Below are 24,483 nucleotides of genomic sequence, written 5' to 3'. Positions count from 1 at the left end.
AGAATTCTCCTCTCTACTTGTCCCACCCATACTTCCTGCCTGGCTACTGGCAAATCAGCATTTATTTATCAACCAAATCAGAGCAACACATTCACAGCATACAAAGCAATATCCACAGTAGGACTATCTCAGCCAGCAGCCTTGAAGCTATTCTGGATGCACAACTCTGAAGAAACTGCAACAAAGACACTCTGAGAGGCTGGATCACCTGGACCATCTGTTTTCATTGGTGTCTGGTCCCTTTGCTCTGAAAACACATAAACTTTCAAAGGTAACATATATACCTACATTAACACAAGTTTGGACTGAGTGGTGTGCACAAGTCAGTTAAAGATATCTTTTTGTTTCATGTTGTAGAATATTATTCTAAGATGGTTTGTGCCGTGGGACATTTGTTTAATAATACAGGGATATGTTACATTCTTTTATGTTGCATTTGTTTAGTCCTGTGAAGTTGTGTTGCTTTGCCTATCTAGAGTACCTGATGGTCTGATGAAGAGCTGAGCAGCCAGTAGTGGTGAAAGAGAAAGGAGAGGAAGGGCTGGCAGGCAGAGAGAATAAATATAAGGAGAAATCTGGAAGGAAAAGAAAGAAGGTACCAGAGAAGGATAGGAGGACTTCAGGGGCCAGCCACTCAGCCACACAGCCAGCCATGGAGTAAGAATGAAAGTAAGATATACAAAAGTAAGAGAAAGGTAAAAGGCCAGAGGCAAGAGGTAGACAGGATAATTTAAGTTAAGGAAAGCTGGCTAAAAACAAGCCAAGCTAAGGCCAGGAATTTATAATTTAGACTAGATCTCTGTGTGTATTTATTTGGGAGCTGGGTAGCAGGCCCCCCAAAAGAGCAAAAATAACCAACAACAACAGTATTATGATTGAGCAGATAAAAGATACATCATCTGTCTTGTAGTTTTTATAGGTTTATTTCTTTATGTCTATAGCCAGAATTTTCAAGGGTTTTCCCCAATCAAATCTGATCCTGCTAGGATCTCCCGCTCTCTTTCCCTCGACCCTCGCCCTTCATTGCTCCCACTCATGTCCAGGCTGTTCATGTAGATCTCATCCATTTCTCCGTGTCTTTCTTGGGGTCCTGTTTTCCAGGTAGCCTCACTGGTGATGTGAGTAGCAGTCCAGTCATCCTTGTTCCACATCTAGTATCATCCTATGCGTGAGTACATACCATATTTGTCTTTCTGAGTCTGGGCTACCTTACTCAGGATGATTTTTTCTAGATCCATCCATTTGCCTGCAAACCTCATGATGTCATTGTTTTTCTCTGCTGAGTAGTATTACATTGTGTATATGTGCCACAATTTATTTATCCATTCTTCAGTTGAAGGGCATCTAGGTTGTTTCCAGGTTTTGGCTATTACAAACAATGCTGATATGAACATAGCTGAGCAAGTGCTCTTGTGGCATGATTGAGCATTTCTTGGGTATGCCCAAGAGTGGTATAGCTGGATCTTGGGGGAGATTGATTCCCAATTTTCTAAGAAAGCACCATATTGATTTCCAAAGTGGTTGTACAAGTTTGCATTCCCACCAGCAGTGGAGGAGAGTTCCCCTAGTTCCACATCCTCTCCAGCATAAAGTGTCTTCAGTGTTTTTTATCTTAGCCATTCTGACAGGCATAAGGTGGTATCTCAGAGTTGTTTTGATTTGCATTTCCCTGATGATTAGGGATGTTGAGCAATTCCTTAAATGTCTTTCAGCCATTTGAGTTTCCTCTGTTGAGAATTCTCTGTTTAGTTCTAAAGCCCATTTCTCAATTGGACTGTTGGTCGTTTTGATGTCTAATTTCTTGAGTTCCTTATATATTCTGGATATCAGTCCTCTGTCACATGTGGGGTTGGTGAAGATCTTTTCCCATTCTGTAGGCTCTTGCTTTGCCTTGTTGACCGTATCCTTTGCTCTACAAAAGCTTCTCAGTTTCAAGAGGTCCCATTGATTGATTGTTTCTCTCAGTGTCTGTGCTACTGGTGTTATATTTAGGAAGTGATCTCCTATGCCAATGCGTTCAAGACTATTTCCTACTTTCTCTTCTAGCAGGTTCAGAGTAGCTGGATTTATGTTGAGTTCCTTGATCCACTTGGACTTAAGTTTTGTGCACGGTGACAGATATGGATCTATTGGAATAGGAGACCATGGTAAATGAAGACCACATGAGAAAAGGAAGAAACAAAGAGCTAAAGAGGCCCATAGAAATCCACAAAGATACCCCCACAAGAGACTGCTAGCAATGGTCGAGAGACATCTGGGACTGACCTATTCTGGTCATGGGATGGCCAAGCACCCTAATAGTTGGGCCAGAAACCCCATCCAAGGACTGAGGAATCTGGACGCAGACATCCACGGCTAGGCCCTGGGTGGAGCGCTGGGAGTCTAATTAGTGAGAAAGAGGAGGGTTTATATGAGCGAGAATTGTTGAAACCAAGGTTGGATAAAGCACAGGGACAAATAACCAAACGAATGGAAACACATGAACTATGAACCAAAGGCTGGGGGGCCCCCAACTGGATCAGGCCCTCTGAATAAGTGAGACAGTCGATTGGCTTGATCTTTTTGGGAGGCATCTAGGCAGTGGTACCAGGTCCTGGGCTCGTTGCATGAGTTAGCTGTTTGAAACCTGGGACTTATGCAGGGATGCTTGGCTAAATCTGGGAGGAGGGGACTGGACCTGCCTGGACTGAGTCTATCAGGTCAATCCCAGTCCTCAGGGGAGACCTTGATCTGGAGGAGGTGGGAATGGGGGGTGGGTTGGGGGGAAGGGGAGGGGGGCAGGAAGGGAGAGAAGAAGGGAATCTGTGGCTATTATGTAGAACTGAATAGTATTGTAAAATAAAAAAAAATAAAAATAAAAAAAATCTGATCCCAATTACCTTGAATGAATGCACAGCCTTTTATTTCCTTTGGAAACCAAAGCATGACCTCTTCCCCAAAGTAACATATTCCTTTACTTCCATTTTGAATTTAAGGCATTTTAAAAATATATAAACTGGTTAAATTTAGTAGTTTTTATAATCCAATGTCTCCCAGCAGCTATTCTTTGCTCATCAGCATTAAAAAAAAATTTAAAGTCAATATAGCACCATACAGGATCCAGGTTCCCTGTATATTTTCCATCTCCACATGGCTTATTCTTTTTTTAAATTTTTTAACATTACTTCTCTCTTTAAAGACTTTTTATTACTATTTTTATAACTGTCTATATCATTTTTCTTTTTTTTCTTAAGCCTTTGCATATTGTTAAACACACTGTAACCTGTTTAGAGGTTTCTTGTGTTTGGACCTGGCTTTATTAAGCATCTGCAACATTCTTGGATCACATGACATGCATCTTACCTTAGCACATGGCACTGGCACATGGTTCTAGTGGCTGGTGACTGGCTCTAGCCCACAGGCAGCAACCAGTAGCCATGTCTTTGTTCACTGGCAAGATCCAGCCTGCCTGGGAGACTACAGGACTAGGAAGCTACATCTGGCTCTTTTCCCAGAATTTTTTTTTCCTAAGGCCCTATGTTTAGATATTTATGCCCCTACATTAGATGCCATTTATAGGCAGATTTTTCATTGGGACCATCAGCTTTCCAGTAATGATACAAAGATTTCTTTTTAATTATGAAATCTTGGCCTATAGCTTAGGCTTGTTTCTAACTAGTTTTTATAACTTAAATGAACTTATTTCTATTAATCTATGTCCTGCTATGTGTGTCATGTCTGTTACTTCTCCTTCTGCATGTCTTGCTTATTCTCTATTTCTCAACATCTCTGCCCTTCTTCCTAGAATTCTCTGTGCCCTCAAATTCTTGCCTAGCTATTGGTCATTTAGCTTTTTATTAAACTAATCACAGTGACATATCTTCACACAGTGTAATCTGATATCTCACAGCACTTCTTCTCCTTCTTCTTTAGAGCTTTCAGATTTTACTATTGAGTTGCCAACATGAGATCTCTTTGTTTCTGTTTTGTTTGTTAGATTTATATGCGAGCACTTAGTGTTATGAACTTGTATCTTAGAATGCCTTCTTTGTATCTCATAGCTCTGGGCATGATGTGTTTTCATTTTCATTCAATTTCAAAAAGATTTAATTTCCCTTTTGATTTCTGTCTTGACTCAATTTTCATCAAAAGTTGTTCAGTTTCCATGTCTTTGTTCACTTTCTGTTGTTTCTGTTGTTAATATCTAGGTTTAATGTGTGGTGTTCAGATAAGATACAGAGTTTTATTTCAATTTTCTTATATCCGTTGAGACTTGCTTCATGTAGAGTTATATGATCAATTTTGGATTGATCAAAGTTCCATGAGCTACTGAGAAGAAATTATATTGTTTTGTGTTTGGATAAAATATTACCTAGATATCTGTTAGGTACATGTGATTTATGGCATTATTTAACACCAACATGTCTCTGTTTAGTTTCTATCTAGATGGCTTGTCTATTGAAGAGAGTATAGAAGTCACCTACTATTGCTGTGTGAGGGTCAGTATGTGATTCTAGGTGTAGTACTTTTATGAATGTAGGTGACCTTGGGTTTGATGCCTAAATGTTTAGAATTGCAGTATCCTCTTAGAGGATTTGATGGGTATCTCTATTTTGGTTTCAGATTTTTGTTGTTTTTTTTTTTTTGTGTGTGTGTGTGTATGTGTTTCTTCAAGAGAGAAAGAGAGAGAGAGAAAAAGCATGGACTTCGGTTGGTAGAAAGGTGGGACAGTGTTGACCTTCCCTAGCCATTGAGGCTGTGTAGGCAGAGTTTTCCTTCCCCACTGCCTGCTCCCAAAAAATCAATATGGAAAATTAAGATCACTTATAAGTGCTCAGCCAGTAGCTCAGGCTTATTACTAACTATCTCTTACATTAAATTAACCCATATTCCTTATTTATGCTCTGCCATGTGACAGTACCTTTATTAGCATGGCATGTTCATCTCCTGCTCCCTCTGTGTCTGGCTGGTGACTTCTCTGACTCCATCCTTCCTCTTCCCAGCATTCTCAATTTTGCTTTCCTGCCTAACTTTATCTTGTTCAGCTGTTGGACAGTCATCTACTTTATTAAACCAATCACAGAGACAAATCTTCACAGTGTACAAAAGGATTATTCCACATAATCTTCTTTTTGTCAAATTAAAAAGGAAAGTTTTAACTTTAACACAGTAAGAATATATACAACAAAAAAGATATTGAGAATTATAGTTACAATATGAGTCCATTTTGTATTTGACAAAATGACAGAAAATATTCTATTATTTATCTTACCTTTGTGACTCCAAAGTTTTGTACCTAATATACCTTCTATCATAACTAAGGAAAACTATAACTATCTAGTCTTCAACTACATCAAAGGCCCAAGGAGGATGAAATGTTACCTAATGACAGGGACATCAGGCTGCCTAGACAGTCACCCAGAGTTCCTTTGAAACATTGGGGTACCCAACTCTGGTCTATAGGCCTAGCATATCTGACAGACTTCCCTGTGAAGCAGGGAATTTTGAAGGACTGTCCTATGTAGCTAGAGTTTTCCTGCCTTGCCCACAGTTAGGACAAATCTTTGTCTCCCGCCAGTCCCACAGCCTCTCAGACCCAACCAAGTAAACACAGAGACTTATATTGCTTACAAACTGTATGGCCATGGCAGGTTTCTTGCTGTTTTTATATCTTAAATTAATCAATTTCTATAAATCTATACCTTGCCACGTGGCTCGTGGCTTACCGGCATTTTCACATGCTGCTTGTCCTGGCAGTGGCTGGCAGGCTCCTTCTGCCTTCCTGTTCTTTTATTTCTCCTCTCTGTTAGTCCCACCTATACTTCGTGCCTAGCCATGGCCAATCAGGTTTTATTTATTGACCAATTAGAGCAACTTGACATACAGACCATCCACCAGCACAGCCAAGTGCAGACCATCTCAGACACCTGCACTCAGGCCCGTGGTCCTAATCATCCTCTATGTCCTCTATGCGGACCTGCTGGGTAAAGCCACAAGGAACCCGAGAACAGGCTCCCACAGGACATACAGAACATCCCACAGCAGTTCTACCTTGTCTTGGCAAAGTTCCACAGTCACCTTTCTTGTATCCTGCTGGTCCAGTTTGGACATAACTGTCAACAATTGAGACAAGGTCATTTTCTTTGCCTACATGGCTAGTTTTTGCAATAAATAAAGCAAACTCTATATGGAGTTTCCTTGATGCCCATCATCTCTGAAGTAGACTGGTACTTCCAGGAGCAGATGGGTCTCACTGTCATGAAAAGCTTTAGGTTATTAAACATATTAAATGACATATTCTATAGGTCTTTGATGTGTTTACTATATATCTATCTAAATATATCTGTTTATGACTTGAAAACATATATAATGTGACTATAAGTTTGACTATTGTAGATGACTGTTGATCCATATTTTTTGTTTTGTTTTGTTTTCGAGACAGGGTTTCCCTGTGTTGCTTTGGAGCCTGTCCTGGAACTTGCTTTGTAGACCAGGCTGGCCTTTAACTCACAGAGATCCACCTGACTCTGCCTCCCAAGTGCTGGGATTAAAGGCCTACACCACCATCACCCAGCTTAATCTGTATTTTTAATTATACATTACATTTTTTATTTTATAATTTAATTTAATTTCACATATCAGCCACAGATTCCCCTGTCCTCCCTCCTCCTGCCCTCCCCCCAGCCTACCCCCATTCCCACCTCCTCCAGGGCAAGGACTACACTGGGGATTCAGCTCAGCCTGGTAGATTCAGTCAAGGCAGGTCTGGTCCCCTTGTGGGCAGCAGGTAAGAAGATGCAGAGTTAACAACATAGACTCCAGGAGGTTGTAAGCAAGCTTGTTTATTAAACAAAGGGCTGAGGTATTTATGTGTGGACTGTTTAGTGGGCTTTGCTTCTATGGCTATTGTTGCATTTCTTGATTTGGCCCTGGGTCTTACATCGGCAGTTGTCATCCTGGGTGTCCAGTTTGTCTCCTCTGGGTCAAGGTGCTACTATGCATGTCACAGCTTTTTTTACTTGAGGCTGAGCCCATTCATTTGGTGTGTGGGCCTTATCTGTCTCACCTATGTATACTTTTAAACATGCTGTTACCCATTTAGAAGTCTTTTTAGTCTGGATCTGTCTTTACTGTGTATCTGTAACCTTTTCTTGTCTGCATGCACAAAAGCCTTAAACCCACCATACAGCATGCTGCTGGGAGACATCTTTCTGTACCATGGCCTATATGAGAGACTGTGGGAACCCACCATATGGCTTAGCTCATGATGTGCTTGCAGTTGCCAGGAAATGTGTCTCTGTACTGTAGCAGGTAGAGAGATACACTAGGAAGTCATGTCTGGCTCTGTTTCTGTGCATTTAGGACACTTTTTAAAGTTTTCTCGGGCATTATGTGTAGCAGGTATGAGAGATACAACACTAGGAAGTCATGTCTGGCTCTGTTTCTGTGCATTTAGAACGCTTTATAAAGCTTTCTCAGGCTTTATATGGATGAATATGGCCCTGGAAGCTGGGTGCCATTTGTAGGCAGAGTTTTCCTCTCCTGACCACCTGCTCCTAAATAATCAACATGAAAACTTAAGATTACTTATAAATGCTTGGCCAGTAGCTCAGGCTTAATACTAACTATCTCTTACATTTTAAGTTAACTCATATATTTATGCTCTGCCATATGGTGGTACCTTTATTAGCATGGCACATAAATCCCCTGCTCCGTCTACATCTGGGTGGCAACTCCTCTGACTCTGCCCTTCCTCTTCCCAGCATTCTCAGTTTGGCTCTCCTGACTAATCTTATCCTGTTCAACTATTGGTCAGTCATCTCTATTAAAACAATCACAGTGACAAATCTTAGTAGGATACACAAGGATTACTCCACAGCAGGGCCGTCTCTGCAGATTGAAGGAAATGCCAAATACCTGATGTGTTGTGGAATATTAGCTTGGGATGTGTTACATTTGTTTATGCTGTGGAATATTTATTTAATGATGCAAAGGTGTGTTGCATTCTTTTATGTTGAATTTGTTTAACCCTGTGTAGCTAGCTGTCAGTTTGTGAAGAGGGCATATCCAGGCCTGGTTCGTGGAAGGGAAGTTTGTATTCGTCCCAACCATCATTTAACAATTTTGCTTTGAGTGACTTTAAATCTGAGCATCTCTAGAAAATATGCAAGCCTTGTTCACCTCTCAATGTGGTCCTCTAACCAGAGAACTGCTCACTGAGAGGCACCGGGCAGATTGAAAATATTGGAGGAGGACCACATATTTCTGCTAAACTAGTGCACTCCTATAGCTTCTCATGTAAACAGTGAAGGTAAACAGTGAAAATAAATACATTCTCTACTGTTGGTTACATGAGTAACCAACACAAACCTTATGCTACCTAGATTCACTCATATGTAGCTGATTCTTCTTCCAGTAACAGATACCACAGAGCAATTCTCTAGTATATGTCCATTTCCTTGAGGGCAAGCAGTGTGTGTGTGTGTGTGTGTGTGTGTGTGTGTGTGTGTGTGTAGGAAAAACATTTACTTTGCAGTTGATGATTTTGAGGTAAAGTACACTGGCATTTAAAATAACCCACACTGTAGTATTAGACTAATATGAGTAGACTTGCTTGGATAGCAGCTGTTGGATGTCACAGTATGAATTATGAGCTCACTATGAAAGTTCTATGACACGTTGCTGACATGTCTCATACCTCAGTGCTGAATGCCAGTATACACTGAGACTTTGCTTGGAGTAGACTTTTACAAAAATGCAGAGTGATAATTGTTTTGGAATTAGAGCATAATGGGGAACTGTTGTGGCAACCAAAGTATGACATTACTAGCCATTGAATACTTCTCCTTCAATTAGACTGGTTAATTTTTCTCCAAATATCTGCTTTAAATATTTGTAACTTCTGTATTGTTAGAATTATGTTTTTTATATATTGTATATAGTCTATTCTCTATGAAATATTTTGTAATGCAGTCCATAGGAGGCCAGATCCCCAGAACTGCTCCAGGGTTGTGAATAGAAGACCTCAGACTAGGAAACTCTTTTGTCTGAGGTATTTAGAAATAAGTTTCTATCTGACAGGTAAATAAGGAAGCACACATGCATTTTGATTCTAACTTTCTCTTTTATTTCATCTTTAAAAAAATCTCTTTCTCTGAAAATGTCTGTCTCCACATAGATACATACCACCTTGTTACATTCTTCACACCTTGAAGTTACATTTCACACATATTCTCCACATAACCACATACCTCTTTTGCACAGTTACATCTCTTTTCTATACAGCTTCATTTTCTTTGACATCTCTTTTTTTCCATAGCTCCACTTTTCTATACACATTTTTCTCTCTTCTGCTACATTCCTTCACATATATTACATCATTTATTAATTCTTTATTCACACACACTCAATTTACACTCACAACTCTTTTCACAGCAGCTCTCTCATGCTCACACACACACACACACACTCTCACACCTCCTCTTCTTCTCTCTGGCCGTTACATTTTTAGGATCTGACCCACCCATTCTCATAACACATAAGTCACACAATTTCTCACAGCCTAGTTAGGCCACATTGACCAGCCAGTGAGTAACGCTTGGCCACACATGTAGCTCTAAGTTGGTGAGGGCTCCCAGACAGAAAGTGAACAGTTGACTGAACCTTTAGCATGTAACATAAACGAGGCTGGGACTACATGCAAAATGTCAGTTACTGCAGGGGGTTATGTCTACCAACGTTGCTTCACGCCTGACCTTGAATCAACAATAAACAACACCTGGGAATTCATCCTCCAGCAGCAACCAGTTTGATTTGAATATATTCTGAAATCTAAAATTAGCTGCCCTTGTGACTGAAAATACTACTACTTTTCTGTGTCAGTTATGAAAAATATTCTAGTATTATTTTTATTCATCAGAATTATACAGATTAAATAGAAATCATCTTCCTGACTACCCACAACTATATATGTGTAACCAAAGATGGAATATTTTCTCAAGATAAACACACAAGCAGTGGGGGAAATACCCATAGCTGTTATTAGGAAAGAAATGAAGTGGCATATGAGAGAAATTACAAACAGAAACAACCAGTCATTTACAGTCAGTAACTCCACGGCTTTGCCACGTGGGGATCCCCATCTGATAGGTCGATCTGTTAACACTACTTGTCAACTGCTATATACTCCCACAGCCTCCTGAAATTTTGACTTTAGAATTTAATATGTGTATATATTATACATATATATATAATATAAATTCATATTCCCTCCCTCAAGCTTGTCCATAATAGATACACCTATATATAAATACTACAACACTCTTTCAAAAACATGCTGTGCAATAAGTAAGGTCCTCTGTATTGAAATTATTAATCCCAGAAAATTTGTGTGGCTCCACAGTAGTGGAGATGTTATGATTAATTTCACACTGTAATGTGATTGTTTCGTCCTGAATGAGTGATCACTATTTCAACACATGAAGTAGAAACTCAGATGAATTAGAGAGACTTGTGAACTAACTAGAAAGTTAGTATCCATTCACAGTCATCAGTGAGTATAAGTGTATATATATGGTGAAGAAAAAGAATTGCTTGCAAAAGTAATTGTGTTTTGTGCATGTAGAACCACAACTCTGAAAAGATGTGTTAACTCTTATTGCTGTTTTCATGTGTTTTGTGGTTTACTTATATCCTGACCTCTTTCAGAGCTATAGCTGTCTTCATGAATTATTCAAAACCTAAATGTAGAGATGCTCATATTTGTGAAGAGTTGATAATTAATTAAAATTGTAGGTTTTCAATGATCTTATAATACTAGAAATTTTAATATGTAAGGTTAATCCATCAAGAATTCTGGGATTTGTTTCATTAAACAGGTATACACTGACTATGGTAAAGCAGCTAGAATACTCTGGAGAACAATGCTATTTTTAGGCATGAACATTGATTATATAATTAGGACAACATAGGCATCATTTTAAAATCTATACCTCTTTGTAATAGAGATTGGTAAATTGAAATGTAGGTCTGTAGGACTAGCAGTCATATGTCATTGAAGAACAGTGGCCTGGGAATTTAAAATTAAGGACTTTGGATAGCAAGATATTTTACAATAACTAACCTTCCCGAGTGTTGATACTGCTTGGGTTATATTCATTGAATAGTTCAACAACAGCATAGACACATGCTCTTCTTTACTGACTATGTGAATTCCCAAGGTGGAACAACAGAGAGAGAGAGAGAGAGAGAGAGAGAGAGAGAGAGAGAGAGAGAGAGAGAGAGAGAGAGAGAGAGAGAGAGAATGCTTTTAGGTAGAGGAGCGAAGATGTGAACCCAGACATTGTCCACTATCCTGAGTTTCTAAAATATTACCTTATTCACCAAACATGATGTTCTATAATCTGTGTACATGTCAGGATGTCTGCTTGTTTGTAGAAATCCTAGGCATTATCTACTTTATTACATAGAGTCCATGATCACTTAGTCCAGGACAGGTATTGCTACATCAGTGCCACATTTCATCCTAGTCATTATAAGGAAGCACCAGTGCTTCTCATGTTCACAGATACTTAGGGTTGAGAAACTTGCCTTCATACCTGGCCTAATGACAATTACAAATGGGGATATCTTTGATTGATGTCTAATGGCAATACAGATGTGGCCCTTAGAAGTGCAGAAAACTTGTGAGCTATATACCTTGAAAGAGTGACACACAAGTACCCAGAATATCTACCCAGTTTTTAGAGTGTGCGTCACCCTTGAAGTAACTCTCATGTAGAACTATGTTAAAAGACTTGAATGGTCAAAAGGATCCAGACACTCATTCTTTCCCATCACTGCCTGTTTTAAATTGGATGCCACAAAACACATGAATACAAAAGTTCATAGAATAGTAAAGAAAGACTATAAGGAGAAATAAGACACAATATGCTTATTATTGTTTCCTACTCTTCAATAAATTATTGTTGTATGTCAAAAATGAATGGATCAATACAGTTATACCATATGCTTCATACTAAATTCACTTCCCCAGTAAAATGTATATTATCAAGGCTAAAATTCTATGTTCTTTATGATGAATGCAGAATCAGAATGTATCAATTTATGGAGGTTAAAATATATTTCTGAGATATGCTAATGGGATTGTCAGTTCTTCTGGGCTTCATAATGATCTCAGGAATTGATGGTGATATGTGGTTTAATTGTGAAATTTATTTTAATGGGGAGAATGAGATGGCTCAGTGGGTTGCTTGTCACCAGACCTGATATTCTGATTCTATTCCCAGAATCCACCTAATGGAAGGAGAGAACTGGACACCAAAGGTTGTCCTCTGATGTGCTCCCTCCCGCACTGAATAAATGTATAAAAGTTTTTAAAACATGCATTCAGTAGTTATATATTGAAACATAGACTCTCACATTGCTTTAGATCTCTATTCTCTATAAAGCAGAAAAAAATAACACTTTTTTATTTTTAATCTTTACCTACATTTGTCATCAGGAAAGACAGTCCAGTAGTCACCTAGCTAAGTCTAATCACATGTACTGGCTCCATACATTTTATCCATGTCAAATAAAGATGCTTGGGTGGGTAAATGGTACCATGAGCTGACAGTTATTTTCTGTCCCCCTACATCTACCAGAACATGCAACTGTCACATGTTCTCCAATTGCTTAACAGAACTGCTCAGCGCCCTTGATGAAGGTAAAAAGTTTCTTTTTTGTTGTTGTTGGAGCTGAGGACCAAACCCAGGGCCTTCCACTTGCTTAGAAGAGCTCTACCACTGAGCTAAATCCCCAACCCCGAAGTTTCTTTCTTTTATGAAAGAGAGAAAAGCTGTTTTAATGATGATTCCCTTGTGTTTTAGTGGCTATCACACTTGACAAAGTTGGTTAGGTTATCATGAGTATTAAATAGTATATTTATGAAGAGGGGAAACAGAATTAGACCATATTAGTGATTGGATAGAACATTCACACATGCTTGAGTCAGGGGGGCAGGGTGTCTTTGGGAGAATGGTATTCTGCTTTTGATTAAAGTATGTATATTTCACTCGGGAATTGATAGGCATATCATCCGTGTAGACTTGAATCTTTATGTAAGGGTTCCCTTCTTTTATGGCTTCTAGAGCCTCTGGCTTAGATTGATTTTAATTATGTTCCCCAAGATTTATGTGGTGGAAGCTTCATATGCCCCAGTATAGGATGTCTCAGTGCTGAGAACTCTAAGACATGAGGATGGAGGTACATTATTAGAGTGCTTCATAAAAGGGATTGATATCATAGTAATCTGATATAGAGTTGCTCTGTCATGTTGTGATATACTTAGCTTTATTCCACCGTGAGTGGAGGCTAAACACATAGGGATGCCTGATGTGGCCCCTAGTCAGCAAAAGTGGAAAACAGACTAGTTTTTGTCACAAAGTAGACATCCTGACATATTCTGTCAGTATTACATAACATACTAATCCAGAATCTTCCACACAAGGACTTGGCAATCCTTGGTGTAATAACACCCATCAAAAAGGTGAACCAAAGAGTTGTGCAAACAGAACTCTCCATAATCTGAGCCTCAAAGTGTTTTCTTTCCTGTATATTACAGATGGAGCCTGGAAAACATAGACACAGTATGTATTCGGGAGTCACTGAAGACATGTTTTAGATGTGAATTGTGTGAATACTGGTTGTCTTTTGTCTAGTGCACCACAGTAAGCAAAAACACATTTATCAATTGACAGTTGGAAGTGGACAGTTGGGAGTTTGAGGTTTTTTTTAAAAAAGTGATACCTCAAGTAAGAAATTCTAGTCATGTGTCTACAGTTGCTATGTCCAACTGTGACCTCTTTAGTTTGGGATTTTGTGCACCAGGTTATGTCTAAAATTATTTCATTCAACAGATATCCATGTCACCTAACCCAATGTCCAGGAAAACTATTGTGAAAAAAAAAATAAGGATCCGAGCCCCTGTGTCAGCTGGCCATAAGTCAACCATGGAGGACCTAGCCCAAGTTTCATTCTTGTTCTGGCAGACTTTTTTATTTTCACCTTTTTAAGAAAAAATTTTAACTGGAAATGAGCTTTTTGGGATGAATGTCAACTGGTTTATATTAAAATTATAAATTTCTTAAGAAAAATAGTATTCACAATTTATCTATAACAATGTGTTTAAAATTCACCACGACAATATGTAGTAGGTTGATTTGTGTTTTCCTAAAAAGATGACTAAACCAAGGCTCAGAATAAGTGATAAGGATCTTTACATATGCAGTACAACAACTTCATTTAACACCATCAAGGGTACAATAATCTCCATGGAAGAGTATCTGGATTTCCAACATCTGCCTGAAATAAGTCAATGCTACAGGAATCCCAAACACCACCATGACTACCACAGAGGTCAGAAGGCCTGGGTAGTGCAATTCACCTGCCTGCACATATTAGCAAGTATGAAAGAAAACAGCCCATGTTGTGGTGTAGATTACAGATTGTATGCTAACCACTACATTGAGATAGGATGGATGTGTGTGAACAGGGTGTGTGCTAGATTTGGTTGGCTCCTTCCAGGAAAACTTGTAAAGCTTTACGGTGTTTAGTAATATTAGTATAGACACAAAAAGCAACACAATTTAGGCACAGTATCAATTAAGAATTCCAGTCTCCACCTGGATTTTGATCTGTGATTTTTGACTTTTTGGACAATATAGTGTTTTGTTTCTGTTTTTTGCTATTTTTTTTTTTTTGAGACAGGGTCTCACTGTGTATCCGTGGCTCTCCTGGAACTATCTACATATATACATTTCTGACCTGAAACTCACAGAGTTCCACCTGTCTTTGCCTACAGAGTACTGTTATAAAAGGAGTTCACTACCACACCCAGTGGTACTATACCTTTAAAAATAGGATACACTCTGTGTTCTAGGAGTTTTTTTTTCCCCAGTGGTGATTGGTCCCCATGTTTTCAGTGTGACAATTCATATATATATATATATATATATATATATATATATATGTGTGTGTGTGTGTGTGTGTGTGTGTGTGTGTGTTCACAACAGTGAACCACATATGGCTCAGTAACATTATTTCAAAAGCGTTTTATGCATAGTACAACTATATACTTTCAGGATTTTGTTAAATTGTAGTTTGATTAAGGGAAGCTAGTATGCTAATATGGGCTGGAGTTTCTGAAGGCCCAGTTGCCTCAGTGCATGTTTAGCATGCCTGGGACCAAGAGTTTGATTCCTAGTTCTGCTTAAAATGTACCCAGGATGACTCAATGCTATTAATCCTTGTCCTTGAGAAGGGGAAGGAGGAGAGACACAAGTTCAAGGTCATTCCTTGCTGTAGTGTGAATCTCAGGCTAGAATGCAATACAGATCTTTTCTAGAAAAATGAAAGGCATGAACAGGTCTGGGGCACTGTCACTGCTCCTGTGGTCATTACCCCTGTCTTAGCAAGAATTAATAAAGGCTGTACAGACGGTCAATGAGGACGTCACCTAGAAAGTGATGTGTATAGGCATTGTTTATCATTTTACCAATGCACCTGGCTGCTGTTCTTGTCAGTTCCTGATGAGGACATATCCATGCTTGGCTAGTGAAAGGGAAGTTTCTATTCATCCTGTCATGTGACAACTTGGCTTTGTGTGACTTTGAATCTGAGCATCTCTAGAAAATATGCAAGCCTTGTTCACCTCTCAACGTGGTCCTCTAACCAGAGAACTGCTCACTGAGAGGCACCAGGCAGATTGAAAATATTGGAGGAAGACAGTATATTTCTGCTCAACTAGTGCCCTCCTATAGCTTCTTATGTAAATAGTGAAGGTAAACAGTGAAAATAAATACATTCTCTACTGTTGGTTATATGAGTAACCGACACAAACCTCATGCTACATAGATTCACTCATATGTAGCTGACTCTTCTGCCAGTAACAGATACCACAGAGCAATTCTGAAGTATATGTCCATTTCCTTGAGGGCAAGCTGTGTGTGTGTGTGTGTGTGTGTGTGTGTGTGTGTGTGTGTGTGTGTGTGTGTATGTGTGTATGTGGATGGATATATAGATGGATGGGTATATACTTGTACATCTATATGGTTTGGGCCGAAAGTCTCATAGTGTGTCAGTATATAGCACCCTGGTGAACACTATTCAGAAAGGAGGGAGTTTATAAATGTTACCATATTTATGTGACTCCAAGAGAGGCATTGACCCTGCTCATCAGGTAAAATCCAACTTAACACAGTCATGTTGCTCTTTTAACACTGTTGCACTGACATGAATTTATGACTTGCCTACATCACGAATGCAGTGCATGCTGTACCGTGCAGTAGTGCACTCAGTGACCTTCCTAAAACACCACCAAGGCTATGATGACAGTGCCTGGAGAAGGGTCATGACATGGAATGTACAAACACAGAACCATTTCTGACCTCCTCTGTTTTCCTGGAGTGAAACTGACATAACTGTTTCTGCTGTTAATGCACTCTCAGTGTCCAGTATCTTGGAAAAAACCTTCAGAAGCATGTTCTTGCTCCTGAGGATGCTGAAGGACCTCAAGTCCATGCTGGTACTTCCATAGAAAGATCACAAAGTAAAATGGAAGGGACACTTGAGGTTCAACCATACAATTTAAGAATGAAATTGAAATTCACCTTTTGCAATTGTTGAGTAACAAGAAACAGAGGAAAGGTGAACTCAATCTTGTCTCTGTCATTGTCCCTTTACCTGGTGCAGGCAAGAATAGGTGAACCAACCTCTCTATTACTTTATCCCAGAAACATGTGATGTAGGTGAACTTAATATAAATAATCTCAAGATTGATATGGTGACTGTCAAAATTGTCAAGAATTAGGACAAAATTTGAAACAGATAACAGCAGTTCTGGTCTGACCCAAGGGGAGTAGGTCCCTGGAGTAGTGTGTTACATCCTGTACTTATGAGAAAGAACAGTAGAGACAAGGACATTGCAGGAGGTTTCTGAGCTTTTCCTTTCCAAAGGCATTATGGTAGTCTTGTCTGGTTTAAGTATTCTTGGCTTCTGGCTCTGCCATTTGAAGGCAGTCTTTTAACACTTAATGCTTTTCAGCATTCATCACTATCAAATGTCCAAGCCTGTCATTGTGCTTAGTAGCTTTCCATGGAATGTGTGCATAAGGGACTTTCCCAGTTTGTGTGATGAAATGCTATGACCCAAACATGCCAGAGAAGGAGTGTTTGTTTTGCCATGATGTCATGAGTATGGTGTGCATATTTGTTGAGAAACCATAGACAAAGGAGCCTGAATCAGAGGTGTAGTGCACCAAGAATAGAGAAAAGGGGTGCTTATGCTCAGCTCACCTTCTCCTTCTACAGTCATGGATCTCAGCCCCAGGAACAAGACACTAACAGCTGAACCACTTGCTACCCCAGTTAGCCTTGTCAAGATAATGCCATCCAGACATTATGAGTTGACCTTATCAGTTGAGTACTGATAGTAACTATCACAGTGCTCACAAACTTTTGTGGTCATTTTAGGGTATTGATGTTAGATATTTATACTGTATGAAGATGTGTCACTGTGGTTGGTTTAATAAAGAACTGAATGGCCAATAACTAGATGGGAATAGGTTAGGTGGGACTTCTGGGGACAATGAGGATCCTGGAAAAAAAGAAAAGGTGGAGTCACCTAATAGACACAGAGAGGAAACAGGAGGTGCAAGATAGAAGATAAGTAATGGCATGTGATAGAACATAGATTAATATAAATGGGTTAATTTAAGTTATAAGAGCTAGCTAGGAACAGGCATAAGCTATATGCCAAGCTTTCCTAATTAATAAGAAGTCTCTATTTTGTTAGATGTGAGCTTGCAGCCCAAAGGAAGGAAGGAGGAGAATAATATAGAAAATATTAGGGAGTACATTTCAAGACCCAATATGATCACTCAGATACCACAGCACTAAGAAGGAAAATATATGACTCCAAGATGGACAATGAAATGAAGTCACGGAGGATGAGCTTAGTAAATTCATAATATTTCCCTAGTTAAAAGGGTAGACTAAAAGACATAGGCAAAAATAGGAAGGAAATCATGCCATGAGGATGCTCCTGGCTCTCTTATCAGCCTAGCCTCCCTTGTGGTCTAGTGGTTATGATTAGGTTCACTCAATGTCTCAGCCTGGCTAATTCTGTTGGTGGAGTATGAGACTTGTAATCTCAGGGTAATGGGTTTGTGCACCATGTTGGGTGCCATATGTAGTCAGATTTTTCTTTGGGCTGCTAGCTCACAAATAACAAAATCAAGACTTCCTTTTAATTATGAAAGCTCAGCCTATAGGTTAGGCTTGTGCCTAACTAGTTCTTATAAGTTAAATTAACCCACTTACATTAATCTATGTTCTTGAGTTAGCATTACCTCTATTCTTCTATCTTACACCTCCTGTTCCCAATCCATGTCTTCCTGGTGATTCCTCCTTTTCTTTTTTTTTCAGAGTCTTTTCTGTCCCTGAAAGTCTCACCTAACCTTTTCCTGCCTAGCTATTTCATTAAGCTCTTTATTAAACCAATCACAGTGACACATCTTCATACACTGTACAAATATCGCACAACATTTTAATCTATGGTAGAGCCAGTCTCTCTGGTGTGGAACAACCAACCCTCTTCTGTGCACTCAAATGTACCTATAGATAAAAAAGACCACTTGCGAAGTGGTCTTGGTGATATATAATAAGCAAATCTTGTTCCCATGGTCCCTTGGGACTTTGGTAACAGTGTTCTTCTTGGTTCTTTCTTGACCATTTAGTCGTGCTTTATAGTACATCCACAGGGTAAACTGTTAAGTAGTTAGCAGGCTTCTTCAGTATGGCCTCATTGCAACCTAGCAATATCCTGACAAGTAAAGGCCTAATGTATAGCTTTACCTTTTAGCCATCTATGCTTATAACTTTAACTGGCATGCTGGATGATTTGAGTCAAGGGAGGTTACAGGCTGACATCCATCTTGGATCCTTTGCCTTAATGGATAAAAAAGGGTCTGTATTTTCAATATCCCTTCTTATTACCTCTTGCTCCTTATTATTCTCCAGCCACTTCTCTTTCATAATTGCCATGTTGATTGGGGACTGTAGCTCTGGAAAGCCATAGAAGGCTATGTAGTTCATTCTTCCAGTTACCATATTGGTACTGTGTACTGGAACACATTGTCCCGGCAATGTGGCCTAACTCACAGACAAATGCCCAGTTTCAGTCCTGGGTGTTTTAGGTCTTTAATCCCTAAATGTCTATCTCTCACAAATCTCTTGAGATTGAAAAAAATAAGTATAGAGAACAGAAAAGAACCCTTCTCAGAGAAAGATGCCTGGAAAGGCAGTTGAGTCTCTAGTAAAGTTGAGGACCAGACCTTTACTATATGTACATAGGTAAAAGTCTGCTGGTGGCCAGCTGAGGTTGAAGACAGTAGCAATTACTTTGCACTCAAAATCATCACAGGGACTGATTGTACTCTGTGATTTTTATCATAAGATTTGTTTTATGGGGTCAGTGAGAGCTCAGCAGTCAAGGCACTTTCTTTGAAGATTGAGATCAAGATTTTGAACCTGGAACCTACATGGTTGACTGAGAGAACCAGGTACATAAGATTCACTTCTCCTGGATGCACTGCCAGCTGTTGAGTTCCTAAACAGAATAAGTATAAAAAAAATTTTGGAAGATTTCATCTTTACACCATATAACAGATTTTCTTTACATAGCTTTAGATTCCCATTCCCTACAAAGAAAAAATTCTATTTCTTACTTGTCTCCAGAGCATCTCTCTGCCTTAGTTTGTCTTCCTGGAAGACAGTCAGGCAACAGCCTAACCATATTGTTCATTAGGTTTAGTAAAATGTACCAAGACAGTCCAACAACAGCCCAACCATTTTGTTCATTATGTTTAGCAAAATGTACCAAGTCTGTATGCTCTTATTCACATCAAACAAAGATCTCATGCAAATAATATTCAGTTCTGTGAGCTGAGAATCACTTTCTGTTCTCTTAGTGTCTCCTGAATCTACAGACAACACAACTACAACAGTGTACAAACGAAAGCGTCCAATTAGAATGGTGAAGGTAAGAGGGCTTTTTCTTTCTCTAAGGTAGAAAGGTTGCCTCAGTGGTCCCCTTGTGTTTCAGTGGGTATCATGTTTGAATCATTAAACTGATCTGAGGCATGGATATTAGAGAGTTTATATAAGAAGAGGAGGGAATGGAACTGTACCAACTTGGTCTTGAGTCAAGATAGCATACATCACAATGTGGCCCAACTTTGTATCCTGCTTTATGAGTGATCCCATCAAGGTGGGTGCTTCTTTTGTTCTTTTTTTTTAAGCTTTTAAAAGAAGCATTTATTTTTAGTATGTGCATTACAGGAAACAAAACACAAGAAGCCAAGAACAGCCACCCAGTCACAAGCAGCTCAGCTTGATGTGTCCTTCTAGATGCTGCAAGTGTACATTCATTTAGGGAACTGAGATTATAGAGCATGTACTATGCTTTCCCCCACATTGCGAATATTCACCAACTAAAAACCCCATGCTACATGAGTATTTTGATAACCAAGAATTACCATGCTATCTCAATCTATCAGACAAAACTATAATCCTGTCTTCCTTGGCAACAAAAATTTATAGAAGACAAAAATGGCAGTAGGCCTCTAGATAGAAGTACTGGTGAAGTTACAATTAAAAATCTGCATTCTAGGGCTGGAGAGATGGCTCAGTGGTTAAGAGTACTGTCTGCTCTTCCAGAGGACCTAGGTTCATTTACCAGCACCCACATGACAGCTCACATGTCTGTAACTTCAGTTCCAGGGGATCTGATACCCTCACACAGACATACATGCAGGTAAAACACCAATGCACATAAAAAAATTCTGCATTTCTCAATGCTCAGCTTACAAGAAAACACAAAGTCAAAGACCACTAATCCTCGTGGTTTAAAGATCTTACAAACTGAATGCTGAACATCCAATCTGGACACAATGAGCTTCCAACACATTAAACTTTGGGCCATATACTCAAGATATTTGTATACCATTGTCCCTAGAAACAGAAAACACCTTAGTGAAAAATACAAGTTTTCATAGATGGTATGTGATATAGGTTTTGCAACCCTCTAGAGGCCAGACTGATTTGCCTCATCTGCCTTTGAATCAGAGAAAGTATGAAAGGTAATAGTTGATGTCATAAAGTAGAGAGACCCAGATCTTCTGTGGCATCATCAAATAATATACCCATCAATATAGTATTTTTACTGCTCTTCTCTGTCCTGATTTCAATTATACTGTGTCAGTGGAGAAGCCAAAGCCTTTGCAGACATTATTTAGCATGATTATCGCATTAAATATTTTCTTTCCTATTGATTACAGGGGATGTCTAGAAAACGCAGATATGGTATGTATTTTTTTTTATCACTTTCTAAAACACAGTTTAGATAGGAATTGTGAAAACACTGGTTGTATTTTTTTGTGATGCACCATTATAATCTAAGATACTAACTGGTAATGAGAATTGTGGTTTTAGCAGTGGGGTTTCTTTTTTTAAACAAACAAAAAATTAGAAGAAATAACACACCAAGTAAAAACTCATGGATATTTCTTTGTTTGTTTTGCTCATCAGTGAACTCTTTTTTTAAATCTTGTCTATTGTACTCCAAGTCGTCTCCAAATCTTTTTCCCCAAAAATTAACATGCCATTTTCCCGGCCTAGATTACAGTGACAGATATGTAAATTGAAAATTCAGAATAAAGGTTACCCATTCTTCAGTTGAAGGGCATCAAGGTTGTTTCCAGGTTTTGGTTATTACAAACAAAGCTGATATGAACATAGCTGAGCAATTGCTCTTGTGGTATGATTGAGCATTTCTTCATTATATGCCCAAGAGTGATATAGCTGGATCTTGGGGGAGATTGATTCCCAATTTTCTAAGAAAGTACCATATTGATTTCCAAAGTGGTTGTACAAGTTTGCATTCCCACCAGCAGTGGAGGAGAGTTCCCCTAGTTCCACATCCTCTCCAGCATAAAGTGTCTTCAGTGTTTTTGATCTTAGTCATTCTGACAGGCGTAAGGTGGTATCTCAGAGTTGTTTTGATTTGCATTTCCCTGATGATTAGGGATGTTGAGCAATTCCTTAAATGTCAACTGAAGAATGGATAAATAAATTGTGGCACATATACACAATGGAATACTACTCAGCAGAGAAAAACAATGACATCATGAGGTTTGCAGGCAAATGGATGGATTTAGAAAAAATCATCCTGAGTGAGGTAACCCAGACTCAGAAAGAGAAATATGGCATGTACTCACTCATAGGAGGATACTAGAGGTGGAACAAAGATGACTGGACTGCTACTGACATTACCAGTGAGGCTACCTGGAAAACAGGACCCCAAGAAAGACACAGGGATCGCCCAATGACAGAGAAATGGCTGAGATCTACATGAACAACCTGGACATGAGTGGGCGTAATGAAGGGCGAGGGTCGAGGGAAAGAGAGTCGGTGGGAGCAGGAGATCCCAGCTGGATCAAGAACAGAGAGGGAGAACAAGGAATAGGAGACCATGGTAAATGAAGATCACATGAGAAAAGGAAGAAACAATGTGCTAAAGAGGCCCACAGAAATTCACAAAGATACCCCCACAATAGACTGATGGCAATGGTCGAGAGACAGCCTGAGCTGACCTACTCTGGTGATGGGATGGCCAAGCACCCTAATAGTTGTGCCAGAAACCCCATCCAAGGACTGAGGAATATGGATGCAGACATCCACGGCTAGGCCCCGGGTGAAGCACCGGGAGTCTAATTAGCGAGAAAGAGGAGGGTTTATATGAGCAAGAATTGTTGAAACCAAGGTTGGATAAAGCACAGGGACAAATAGCCAAACAAATGGAAGCACATGAACTATGAACCAAAGGCTGAGGGGCCCCCAACTGGATCATGCCCTCTGAATAGGTGAGAGAGTCGATTGGCTTGATCTATTTGGGAGGCATCTAGGCAGTGGTACCAGGTCCTGTGCTCATTGCATGAGTTGGCTTTTTGAAACCTGGGACTTATGCAGGGACGCTTGGCTCAATCTGGGAGGAGGGGACTGGACCTGCCTGGACTGAGTCTACCAGGTCGATCTCAGTCCTCGGGGGAGGCTTTGCCCTGGAGGAGGTGGGAATGGAGGGGGGTGCTGGGGGGAAGGGGAGGGGGGCAGGAAGAGGGAGAACAAGGGAATCCGTGGCTGATATGTAGAACTGAATGGTATTGTAAAATAAAATAAAAGGAAAAAAAAAGAATACAGGTTACCTACAAAATGTGCTTAAACTTCATCCTAGCCATGCTTTTTCAGGCATATGATTTTGTGCTCATCCACATCTGAATAAAGCATAATTCAGAAGCATTGATAAAGATCTTTTGATGCTCATCTCAAGAGCCACTTTTACCCCACCATGGGCAAAATAATCCCTATGGAAGAGTTCTAGCTTCTAGCATCTGCCTGCAATAAGGCAAATCTACAAGAATCTTTTTTTTTTTTTTGGTTTTTCAAGACAGGGTTTCTCTGTGTAGCTTTTCACCTTTCCTGTGACTCACTTGGTACCCCAGGCTGGCCTTGAACTCACAGAGATCTGCCTGGCTCTGCCTCCTGAGTGCTGGGATTAAAGGCATGCACCACCACCGCCTGGCTACAGGAATCTTAAATGCTATAATGACTGCTGTTGTGGTTAGAAGTCCTAAATAGTCTCATTCAGCAGGCAGAAGATAGTTTGAAAGGTACACATACTTCTTTTCAGATGACAGAGCCTGAAAATGAAACACAATACATGGGAGCCTGGGGTGGATGTGGGACTGGCTTTTGAATAGACATGACTCATTTTAATAGGGTCTGGAGAAAAGCTTAAGTGGGTTCACAATATTAGTATAAACAAAGAGCAACACAATTTACACACAGTGTCAACTAAGAATTCCGGTCACCACCTAGATGTTTATCAGTGCTATCTAATTCTTTAAGGAATTTAGGATTTTGTTTTTGGTTTATTTTTGAGACAGGGTCTCACTATGTATCCATGGCTGTACTAGAACTGAATACACACACACACACACACACACACACACACACACACACACACACACACACACACACAATTTCTGACCTGGATCTCATACAGCTTCACTTTCCTAAGCCTACATGCTGTTTTTAAAGGAGTGAACTATGCCGCTGCTCCCATGGGAATACACCTTTAGAAGTTGGGCACACACTATGCTTCAGGAGTTTTCCCTCTCAGTGGTGGTCAGTCTTCATATTTTGAAGTTCACACACAGTAGATACATATTTTCAGCAGTTAACTATGTGACTCAATATCATTATTTCAAGTGTATCCTGCATAGGGCAACTACACTTTCAGGACTTGTGGAAGCTAGTATGCTAATATGGGCTGGAGCTTATGGCCTAATTGCCTCTGTACGTGCTTAGCATGTCCAGGACCCAGAGTGATTCCTGGTTCTGCTTAAA

The 24,483-nt window shown here is 39.6% G+C and overlaps 1 protein-coding gene across 7 annotated transcripts in view; it reads left to right on the top strand.

The window, feature by feature from the left end:
* LOC102911135 (uncharacterized) overlaps positions 1-24,483 on the top strand; it is a 107,916-nt gene that overhangs the window by 34,320 nt on the left and 49,113 nt on the right. For 4 of the 7 annotated variants that reach the window (XR_013052881.1, XM_042281405.2, XM_006991501.4 and 1 more), the window contains 2 exons: positions 19,989-20,059; positions 21,357-21,381. The exons of 1 other annotated variant lie outside the window; for it this stretch is intronic. Coding sequence is in view for 5 of the 6 variants with exons in the window: in XM_042281405.2 (XP_042137339.1) it covers positions 19,989-20,059; positions 21,357-21,381 (96 nt within the window). In the remaining variant the exon portion in view is untranslated. Of the gene's footprint in view, positions 1-1,101; positions 1,169-19,988; positions 20,060-21,356; positions 21,382-24,483 lie in introns of all 7 variants that reach the window. 2 more of the 7 variants (XM_076576809.1, XM_076576810.1) reach the window with 1 other exon arrangement.

The sequence above is a fragment of the Peromyscus maniculatus genome, chromosome 7, assembly GCF_049852395.1.
Source record: "Peromyscus maniculatus bairdii isolate BWxNUB_F1_BW_parent chromosome 7, HU_Pman_BW_mat_3.1, whole genome shotgun sequence".
Lineage (NCBI taxonomy): Eukaryota > Metazoa > Chordata > Mammalia > Rodentia > Cricetidae > Peromyscus > Peromyscus maniculatus.
The sequence above is the reverse complement of the archived record's forward strand: the minus strand, read 5'-3'. Positions and strand labels throughout refer to the sequence as shown.